The sequence below is a fragment of the Drosophila suzukii genome, chromosome 3 (assembly GCF_043229965.1).
Source record: "Drosophila suzukii chromosome 3, CBGP_Dsuzu_IsoJpt1.0, whole genome shotgun sequence".
NCBI lineage: Eukaryota > Metazoa > Arthropoda > Insecta > Diptera > Drosophilidae > Drosophila > Drosophila suzukii.
In genome coordinates, this window is record NC_092082.1 from 65,506,055 (window position 1) to 65,516,819 (window position 10,765).

The window sequence follows — 10,765 nt, forward strand, 5'->3', positions numbered from 1 at the left end:
TTAAGAAAATTATGAGACCTCAGCTTTGAGACGAATTGTAAATACCCTTTTTTTGTCATAGAAAGTCTTTGTTGTCTGGTTATATTTTTGGTATAAAAAAAAATAAGAAGATTCAATCAAAATTAAAAAATAATTCATTATTTGTTTTACTATTCAGGTATTCTAAACCCTTCTTTTCCATAAACGGTTAATGGATAATGGAATCGAATTTATGGATAATGAGACAATTAATAAGAAATGTGAAGTTAAGTTATGGATTGTATAAATAAAAGAAAGGGTTTTTCAAACCCTTTAAATTTCTAATAATACATTATAATATTGTTTTCTGATTTTTTCATCTTACATTATTAAATATGAATCATTCGATTTAAAGACCTGTATTTTAAAAAACGGCAACAAACTTCATGCCGAAATTTCGGTTCCCTCCGAATAAGTGTAAAAATAAAGAGAGTAAGGCGCAGCGGTGGCAAAAATTAAACAAACATGGCCGACTGCGGAACCGGCAAAAAGAACCGGCAAAAGGGGAAACTACTTGGCCGGCCATTGTTTGAAGTTATTATTGGTGCAGTCAATCGAGTCGGAGTCCGGCAGCGGACCCAATCATCGGACCGACTTGTTATTGCCTTTTCTCCAAGGATATCGCCCGATTTTCCCCACTGCCTCTCACTCGCCCTCATTTCATATAATTTTTTGCCTCCTCGATTTCTGTTTGTCTTTCCTTTCGCAGTTGGCATGTGAGCGTATAATTTGTAAAAATTATTTGCCCTGCTGTCGTCCTGGCTGCAGCTCCTGCTCCTTGATCGTCCTCCACCAAACCTCCGCAACCGGAAGGGGAAAAAAATATTTTTTTCATCAGTCCATCCTGGGTCGGGACTGAGGACTGAGGACCGAGGACTGGGACTGGGACACAGGAAACGTTGCGGTCGCCGCCTCCAGCAAAAAGGGTTTAAATTTTAAATTAAGCTCCTTTATTGTCGGGTCCGAGAGGACGGGGCGATTCCTCTTGCGGTGATTGTCAAGCCCTTTAATTGCGTCAAGTGACCCGACGACCTGGCTTTAATTGGAGCAAAGATGATTTGCAGATCGATGCCTCGAGTGGGCCATTGAGCTGGAGATATGTCAGCATACCACGGCGATTACCCTTCCACTTGGATTGGAATTCATCCCAGTTGAGAAACGATTAATAAATATTTGCACTCCTGGATAAACTCAGGTTTCTAGTCAGACAAAACTCTTAACAGCCTGGATTAAATATCTGTTGTTACAAGATTAAATGGAGGCATTACTCGGGAATCAAAAGTATGATTTTCGGTTCCTGGTTGATTGCCTAGAAACTTTTTCATAAACTGCATTTCAGGTTCTTCTTCTGTCTTTATCCATACATATTTATTTTTTTCATCGAGCTCTAAGAAACCAATTTCGGTTACCAAGTGCATTTATAAGGTGTTCTCTATTTTCAACATATTTTAAAGATTAGTTAAACTCATAGTTTGATCAATTTTACATTTTAGTTACTGAATGTTTGGAAATAAAATATGACAATTCGTTTTTAAAAATATTCCTTCTGTAATGATTTAAAACATATAAAATATTTTCTATGTTTATTCTTTTAAAATGATTATATTATTGACATTCAAAGTGGATAATGGATTCTCCATTTGCTACGAAAAATATTAAGGACTAAAAAGTATAGACATACCATGGAAGGAAGATCACATCTGTAGGCACTATTTCAGAGCCTTCACTGTTCACATGTTAATCAGCGTAAAATCTTGGGATAATTTGCGGATTTTTGAGCTAGCTGATTCGACCAGACGTTCCAAGGCTGGTCCGCGGCCAATTCATTACGGCACCGGCAGTGCCAACATGCTCCCGGCCATTAAGCCAAATCGAACCGAACCGGGACGCACAAAAAGGACCTCCGGATGTCCCGGACAAGGGGAATCGGGAATGAGAATGGGTAATGGCGTGAACTGAGGGGGACGCCGATTTTAATGCGGCCCACTGACGATGAGGACAGCCGGGAAAATGGGAGTTGGCGGCTAAGCCCGCCAAAGGCCGCAGAAGTGGCCGTAATGAGAGCTGGCACATCGATGACCCTGACCAGCCAAAGGGACTGCCGCTGATGAGGGGACAACCAAAAATCATCCGCGGACATTCTTGGCCGGAGACAGCCACTAAGCCGTCTGCATTGAGGCCTCGTAATTGGAAATGATGCTCGAGTCCCTCTCCAGTGACGAGCGAACCATTAATGGGCTCGAATGCAGCGGGCATTATTTTACACTGAAAATAAATATCCCAGAAATAAAATTTTAAATTTAAGCTTCTATAGAGTAATGTATTCCATTTTTCACGGTGCAATCGTTACCGTGTTTCAGCCAAATTAAATGAAATTGACTACATTTTCCCGACACCAAGCAACTCTGCAATGTTTATTGGCAGTAAACCTCACTCCTAGGTGCATTTTCATGCCCTGAAATGGCATTTCATCTTTTTAATTGAATTTTAATTTGTTTAGAATGCGCTTAGAGTCGACAAGTGGCCAAGAGCTACCCGTTGGCCTTCTGCTCCTGATTCCTGCTCCGGACTTTCTCCGCCCGCAGTCTGGAGTGCGGACACGCCCTCACTTAATTTACCATGCAACCCATCCGGATCCGGAACTTCACTATACCTCACTCCACTTCTTCAGCTTGCACTCCGTCGTTGTTGTTGTCTGGCAGCTTTTCACAAATCGATTAAATTTAATTTGTTTTCCTTGCCGGCTTTCTCCGCTGCCAGTCACTCTCTTCCTCGCCTTTCTATTCTTTCCTTTTGGGGCAGCTTAGTTTCTAGCAGTATTTTCATAATGAGTTGACTTTATGCGGCCCAGTCCCAGCTGCAGGGAGAATTTTCGCCCATTGCGCTGTTGGCAAATAAAACTGTTCGCGCCAACATTAAACGGCTATGAAGTGTGGAAACTAACAATGGAAGGAACTTTCTGTGCGAAAAGGAGAGCCAAAAATGGGAAGTCAACTAAGTTATAAAATTAGGGAATAATTTATTAAATAAAACCAACACTCCTGAGTTTACAACAAATGTTAGAAACTGTTACCTGCATTTCCAAGATAATTAATCCGTTTATAAAGAATAATGATATGTTTGTTGGAAAACTAACATTCATTTGGACATAACTGAACGAAAAGATATTATAATTCTTAAATTTTTAAATTATTATCAACTTTTCACAAACTGTATTTAACATCTATACTGTTGCAGGACGAAAAGTATGAGTCGCACATTGTTGTTGTCATTTCGAGGGACTTATTTCGAGTTTCGTCCCATGGCTGGCGGGGATTTTCCGCTTCCTTTTTTGTTGGCTGCTTTTATTTGGCCCATGGACAAGTTTTTCCGGTTTCCAGCATACTTACCTACAATTAAAATCCCCCGCAGTTGGGACGTAAAAATAATTATCAACAAAAATACGACGGAGAACGAAGAATATGTATTTTTTTTAAAGAAATCTTATTTAATAATAATAATAATATCCCCGGATTCGAGAGCAGAATTAATTAAAATGTTTTGTTGTTTATTTTGTGTTGCTCCTTCACATTGCTATGTAATGAGCAGGGCATTAAAGTAATTGAAGAAAATTAAGTCCGTGCACAGAATTTAAAAAAAAGCTCTGTTGTTTCAAGCGAGTTTTATGTTAGAATATTCTGAACAAATAAAATATTCCAAACAATCAGTGCTGGCCATTACATAATTATTGAAAAACATGAGTGGCCGGTTTAGGCATTGCAACAAATTCTAATAGTTTCGCTATTTCAGAAACAATTGAAGCTCTTACATTAAATTCCCCTATTAAATTACGCAAAGCCATCGGACAATCTGCGGTACAGAAATTAAACCAAATTTACCTGCGGCTTTTTATATAAAATGTGTAGAACGGCAACAGCACACATAATATTTTCACATGAAATACTAAATGAAATTTTCCCACATAGATTTGCGCATATACGAATGCGAAAACGTCTGCCATGTGTGAGAAAATGTCAAGAAAGAGGAGACAGTGCAAAATATAAGCACCAAATTTAAAAAGAAATTTTTAAACGTTCCGCTGGCTTGCAACAGGGCGTATGCGCACTTGTTTTTGCCACCCCCTGCATGTGTGAAGACTGAGCTTCCGTGCTTTCGAGATTTTTAGCAGGCAACCCGCGTATTCGATGGAAATCTTGCGATAAAACGCCAGCGAATTTCCCCTGCTCGCAATGAATACATTTGAATGGCCTTGTTCTTCCTGGCGCTGTTTCAGTTTTCAGCTGCTCATTTGCATGTGGCCTTGCACAAAATGCTTTTTGTCATTACCGGCGAAAGTCAGCTAAGCAGGGCACAAAGGGATGCCAAAGACAAAAGGGGGAGCTGCTTCCCTATCCGCATCCGCAAAAATGTCAACAAATTGAATGTAATTCCTTTTAATTTCGGAGCAGTCTTAAAGTCCTTGCAGGACTCTATCTCGCCTCCATTTCGGCCATCTTATCTCCTCGCCACCCCCTTTTTGGCACGTGGCAAGCTGTCGTGAAGCAAATTGCCCGAATGAAGTTGCCTGCGAGTTGCATGCCGCGTGCCATGAAATTAAGTTGCAAGCTGCAGGATTTGCTTTCAAGTTTCGCAACATTTTCTGTGCCACACTTTCCCAAAAGCCGGCGAAACCAACTCCACACAGGACCCTTCTCGGGGGACACACGCCAAGGTCCTTGGCTCCGTTTTCGTGGATGCTAACACGCGTTTTTGTCGTTTCTCGTAGCTTCTTGGCTGCAGTCGGATAATGTCACGCTAATGCCACCAGCTTTGTCCTGCTTAATGTTGCGTCTAGTTATTGGATTTTTGGTATAACATCAGGGCAGGAGCCCACTTCTTGCGAGGTTCACCTCGAATGGGAGCCCTGATCGATGCGGTGAATGAGTCAGGACAATGGCCACTAAATTAAGTCACGAACACCACTGTAACTCTGCATAAAATAGTAGGGATTGTAGGAGTTTTCTTTTTAAATTAGCCTTGTATAATGAAGAATATTGCATTAATTACATATGTTTTATCCTAAGTTTATTAGAAATTTATTTTAGGGCCTTCAGAAATATATATTCAAAACTAAAGCTTAATTAACACCAAACAAACTGCATTACCAGAAGAAATATAATATTAATAATAAAGTGCTGTTACCACTTACAACTGCACCCATGTGGAAGCCTCCTTGGAAATTGTTTAATTACTTTTAATTATTACGTGCCGCACTCGCACAATACTCACATTCCCTTCAAAGTAATCACCGTATTATGCATCCTCGGAACAATTTTCTTGTCAACCGCACAATTTGCATGAGTCCAGAACACACCGATATGATTAATGTGAATAAATTATGCACATGCAGGGGAAAATGAAACCCTATAAAAACGCCAGAGGCCCCGCACAAAGCAAACACAAGTTGCCGGGAGGGAAGTCGGTGCTAAAGTGGCCATATAAAATGATTAAGTTGCAAGTGAAAGTTATTTCTTGGCCTCTTATAATTTTAACAGCATTTTTACGCGTGCTGCAAATTGAAAGCATAAATACCAATTTCCTTGAGCTGGCGGCCTTCGAGGACTTTCTGCGTTCGGAGCACTTGAGCCAGATCCTGGTGGTCCGCGGCGATGATGCTGATGGCGACTGGCAAATTGAATGCCACCAGAAATTGTTGGCCAACTATCGTGTGCAATTTTACCGGCCAGGAATGTCGGCGAATTTCGAGGATCTCATGTTCTACGGGTCTCCGCGCACGGCTGTCCTGGTGCTGAATTTCGAGGATGTACTCGTGAGGCGCCGGGTGCTCGGGGTGGCCTCCGAGGCCGGATACTTTAACAACTCGCTGGCGTGGTTCATTCTCGGCTCTGGCCGGGAATCTCTGCAGGATGAGCAGCTGATTGAGCAGCACTTGAGTGGCTACAGCATGGCCATTGATGCGGATATCACAGTGGCCCTGCGGGGTCAAGATAAGTGAGGCAGGGCACTATCCTACTTAAAGCAGGAGAAATACGCAACACATCACTTTTAAATAGAATTTCAAAGGCTTGTCTTAAATTTAGCTCAAATTGAGCCGATCCTACAACACAACTTTAGTTTATTTCTTAAAAGAAAATACTTATGCATGTTGTCTTTTTATTGCTTTAATTGCTAATTAAACTACTATAAAAGTTTTAATTTTGAAATGCTTTCGGTAAGGAGTGACTTCTCTGAAAAAATACCATTTTGAGATAAACACATTTAAAGTATATTTAATAAGTATAGTGTTTTCTTAGAGAACATTTAACAATTTGTTAAAAACAATATTTTCAGCAAATCTTGGCTACTCTACGATGTATACAAAATCAGTCAGGAAGTTTCAACGCCTCTAATTATTGAAAAGAAGGGAGTGTGGACTATTTCTGGAGGTTATCAGCTCTTTGAAAATTATAAAAACACCTGGGTAATTCGGCGGCGCAACTTCCTCAACGTCACTCTGTTAGGCAGTACTGTGGTGGGTGGAAAAACGCCCTTGTCCAACACACCTCTCGACTTTCACTTACCACCATTTTCCCCAGTTGACAGAGAAACCCCCTGGCTTCGATGACATGGAGTATCTGGCGGACGATAAGCAGCTCCTACAATTGGATCCCATGCAGCGGAAGACCTATCAGTTGTTTCAACTCGTTGAGCGCATGTTCAATCTCAGGTGGGTCCATGAAACTAGCGTCGAAGAAGGACCTAATTAACCAGCTTGAACACTCGGAAAAATTAGACTCAAAATTAGTTATTAGCTCGCAGAAAATTAGTTTCTAAGGTCCAGTTCTCACTTTACTTCAGTACTCACAAAAGGACTGCCAACTGCAAAACAACATTTTCCCTATAAAATTTTCCGCTTGTCATATGATTACAGAAATTTTCTTTTCTTACGCTTTTTGAGGCCTAAGGCGTGTCATGCTATACAAATATAATTAAAGGACTAAAAAGTTTTTTAGAATATATAACAAAGCAGAAGAAATATTAATAAAGTTCTGTTATCAATTTGGATACACAAAATGTACAAAACACGAATGAAGCTATTATATTTTTTAAATTTCCGAAATTGAACATGATAGGATTTTAATATTAAATTTGGAAAACTTGTAAATCTTAAAACTTTTCATTTTCCCTGTGCAGCTTGGCCATCAGCTTCACGGATAAGTGGGGCGAGTTGCTGGAGAATGGCAGTTGGTCCGGAGTGATGGGTCAGGTGACGAGTCGCGCCGCGGACTTCGCCGTGTGCCCCATTCGCTTTGTGCCGGACAGACAGCCCCACGTCCAGTACTCGGCGGTCCTGCACACCCAGAGGTGAGTTAATCACAGTGAACTTGACTTGGGTCGAATCTCAGAACGAGCCTTCCTCCGCAGCATCCACTTTCTCTTCCGCCACCCGCGCCGCAGCCACATCAGGAACATATTCTTCGAGCCGTTGAGCAATCAGGTGTGGTGGTGTGTCCTGGTTTTGGTCACTGGAAGCACTCTACTCTTATTGATTCATGTGAGGCAGGAGAGGATGCTATCCCATATGGAGAACCGACTATCCTTCGTTTGGTTTACTATGCTGGAGACCTATCTGCAACAGGGTCCTGCCAATGAGATCTTTCGTTTATTTTCCACTCGACTCCTGATCAGCTTTAGTTGCATATTCAGCTTTATGCTGATGCAATTTTACGGTGCCTTCATAGTGGGCTCTTTGCTCTCCGAAAGTTCGAGGAGTATTGTAAACCTGCAGGCCTTATATGATAGCAATCTGGCGATTGGGATGGAAAACATATCCTACAACTTTCCAATATTTACCAACACCAGTAATCAGCTGGTAAGGGATGTGTACGGGAAGAAAATCTGCAAGTCCGGAGAACACAATATCCTAACCCTACAGCAGGGAGCCGAAAGGATCATCCAGGGACGCTTTGCATTCCATTCAGCCATCGATAGGATGTACAGGCTGCTTTTGGACCTTAAGATGGATGAGGGAGAGTTCTGCGATCTACAGGAGATAATGTTTAACCCGCCCTACGACTCGGGATCCGTAATGCCCAAGGGATCTCCATGGAGGGAGCACCTGGCCCACGCCCTGCTCCACCTTCGAGTTAGTGGCCTTATGCAATATAACGATAGGAAATGGTTGGTCCCTCGGCCGGATTGCAGCCTATTTAAGGCCTCGCAGGTCGAGGTGGACCTGGAGCACTTTGCCCCGGCACTTTTTACCCTTGTACTCGCTATGGTGGCCAGTGCCTTGGTCTTTCTGGTGGAACTCTTTCTGCACTGGCTACCGGACTTTCGCAGGAGGTGGGGGGCCATGTCCTCGTCCACTTAAGTAATCATCCTGCCCCTTTCCCAGCACCAGCACGAGCTCCAGCTGCCCTGCCACGACTTTCGGCTACAAATTTGTGTCGCTTTTAATGTTTTCTGCATTTTTAATAATAGTAAAAAATTTGTAATAATGTCAGCTATTCCCAGCGCAGAAGCTCCGGCGCGGGGCAGAAATTAAAAATTCCATTAAACTGCAAACACTTGCATGTACTCAACTGGACTCCGCCCTGCCACCGTTCCACAATTCCGCTCCTTCTGGCCAGTTCCTTGGCTGGGGTCGTCGTGTTCATTCAGACTTAATTATGAAGCTGGCTGGAGGCGGTGTCACTTGTTTTCTATTAACTGACAAGCTTTTAAGGGGTGGCAACTGTTAGTTTCGCCGAGGAGAATTCATTTAGCGGAAAAGGAACAACGCTTCCGCTGGTCGCACAGCATTTCCCCTGGCTAATCATAAGTTTTGACGAGTTATCAGTTTATTATAAGGGGTGCTGTAGGGACATCCTGTATCAATAGCCTTTCCGTTGAATTTAAGTAATCTTACTTTATTTTTCGATCCATAACTTCTTATAAAATGGCTAGCAAACTATTGCAGTAAATAGCATTCTAATTGTGCAATCGCATTTGCTGCAATTGGATGCGTGATCAGTGTCCTGCATAAAGCTTTGTGTTGGGAACCACGCATGTCCTGCCATCGGACTGTGGTCACGCATAACCTTCAATTAAGTTGTCATAATGTCCGACAACTCGACGGGGAAAAAGGGCGGTTCTTGGTGGGTCGATATAATCACATTTATACGACAGTGCGGAATGAGATTGTGCAATGGGACGACACGACTGCAAAGCCGTAGGAGTGCGAAAAAAGTTGCTAATCCAACTTGCTTTAATCTGTTATTTATAAGAAGTGTCAACTGGAAAAGGCTATTCAAGCTGAGATAATTACCACAATTAAATTGTAATTTGAACATATGCAAGTAATGTGATAGTCTGGGCTTGTTTTTTTCACACAAATACCTACTTCTTGTAAGTGACATACATGCATTGGACAGATTATTAGACACTTTAACTTTCTTGAAATAAAGAGAAACTCAGATATTGGTTAATATATATTTGTAAGCAAATCCTTTTTATGTATTTGACTGTTCTTGCCGCTATCCTAAGTTAATACATTGTGAAAACTGTTAGGCCGTTTAACCAATACAAGTATTTTCATGTCACATACTTATATTTCGTCACGAAAATCCGAATATGTAATAATCTCAAAATATTGTTTGTTATTCTATTTTTTATGTTAACAGAAAGCCTCGGGGTAGAAAATTAAATTCAAATTTGAACGTAAACAGAGAATTAATTTCCTGATCACTTTTTTATAACGAACATGGTATTGGAGTGTTGTTGGGAATTTCAAGTAACTTAGTGAAAGGTGCACAATATATCTAGCTGTCTTCCCTGGGATATTGATGCTCCTTACGATTCGCACACACGCACACATTGACGTCAAATTATGCAAATTTACAACATGATTAAGCTCGTTTAGCTGGACTCCCGTCCAACAGCTATATATATATATAGTAGTATACCCCAATGTCGTCAACGTCCTCGTGTTTGTTTTGCAATTCAAATGAATTTGCTGAGGTTGGGTATGGAACAGGGCCTAAAACTGAAGATATAGCTGTGAGGGATGCTGGTCACAGTGCTGACTTGATCGAAAACTCCCAAAAAATGCCTAAAATATTTTCGAAAATAATTTTTATATTAAACTAAAAAATATCTACAGATGTGCTTGCAAACCACTATTTCTTTAACGACCAAAACTCTTTTTATAAACAAAACAAGATAAATGTATTGAAAGATATTTCATTAAAATCATATTGAAATTTTTGAAAAAATTAGAGAGTTTTAAAATATATTTTTTTAGGATCTTACCATTGATTTTTTACGAAGCAATAGTTTGTCGACAGCACTGTGGCTGGGGATAAAGTCCGTAACCCCCCGGATATTTCGGCATGTTTGTTCCAATGTTTAGTTGTGCGTTGTCTGGGCAACCTCCTCCTCCTGCCTTGCCCACATATATAAATTCGTACAAATTGTTCAATGGCCGTTCGCTCTGTTCCTTCGGCCAAAGTATCAATTGTTGGCATTGGTCTTTATTTATGCATTGTTGGTGGCATTGTTGTCGGCATTGTTGGTATGGCCTATCCGATGTCTGCGTGGTGGTCTGTGTGTTTTATTGCTTATGGTTATAGTGGGGATATGGCCGACCGTGCTCTGAATGAATTTATATTGTTTTTGAAGTGTTTAAATGTTTGTCCGTGTTTGCCACAGGGCGCTGGCACACTGGGCGTATGCGTAATGCGAATTTATGCAGGCTTAATGTTATGGCAAGTGCCCTGGAATGGAA

The 10,765-nt window shown here is 41.2% G+C and overlaps 1 protein-coding gene across 1 annotated transcript; it reads left to right on the forward strand.

Moving 5' to 3' along the window:
• The first annotated feature begins 5,460 nt into the window (after positions 1-5,460).
• Ir84a (Ionotropic receptor 84a) lies at positions 5,461-8,587 on the forward strand. Its single transcript, XM_036819249.3, has 5 exons — positions 5,461-6,009; positions 6,349-6,529; positions 6,594-6,724; positions 7,192-7,362; positions 7,423-8,587. Exons 1-5 carry the CDS (start codon positions 5,501-5,503, stop codon positions 8,369-8,371), a joined length of 1,941 nt encoding a protein of 646 aa, XP_036675144.3. The 5' UTR covers positions 5,461-5,500; the 3' UTR covers positions 8,372-8,587.
• Positions 8,588-10,765: the final 2,178 nt, after the last annotated feature.

What these genes read in the sequence shown, in the direction of transcription:
- Ir84a (XM_036819249.3), top strand. Translation starts at nt 5,501, where the DNA reads ATGATTAAGTTGCAAGTGAAAGTTATTTCTTGGCCTCTTATAATTTTA. An exon ending in CTCTGTTAGGCAGTACTGTG is followed by an intron (nt 6,530 to 6,593) that starts GTGGGTGGAAAA and finishes CATTTTCCCCAG; the next exon opens with TTGACAGAGAAACCCCCTGG. An exon ending in GCGGTCCTGCACACCCAGAG is followed by an intron (nt 7,363 to 7,422) that starts GTGAGTTAATCA and finishes CTTCCTCCGCAG; the next exon opens with CATCCACTTTCTCTTCCGCC.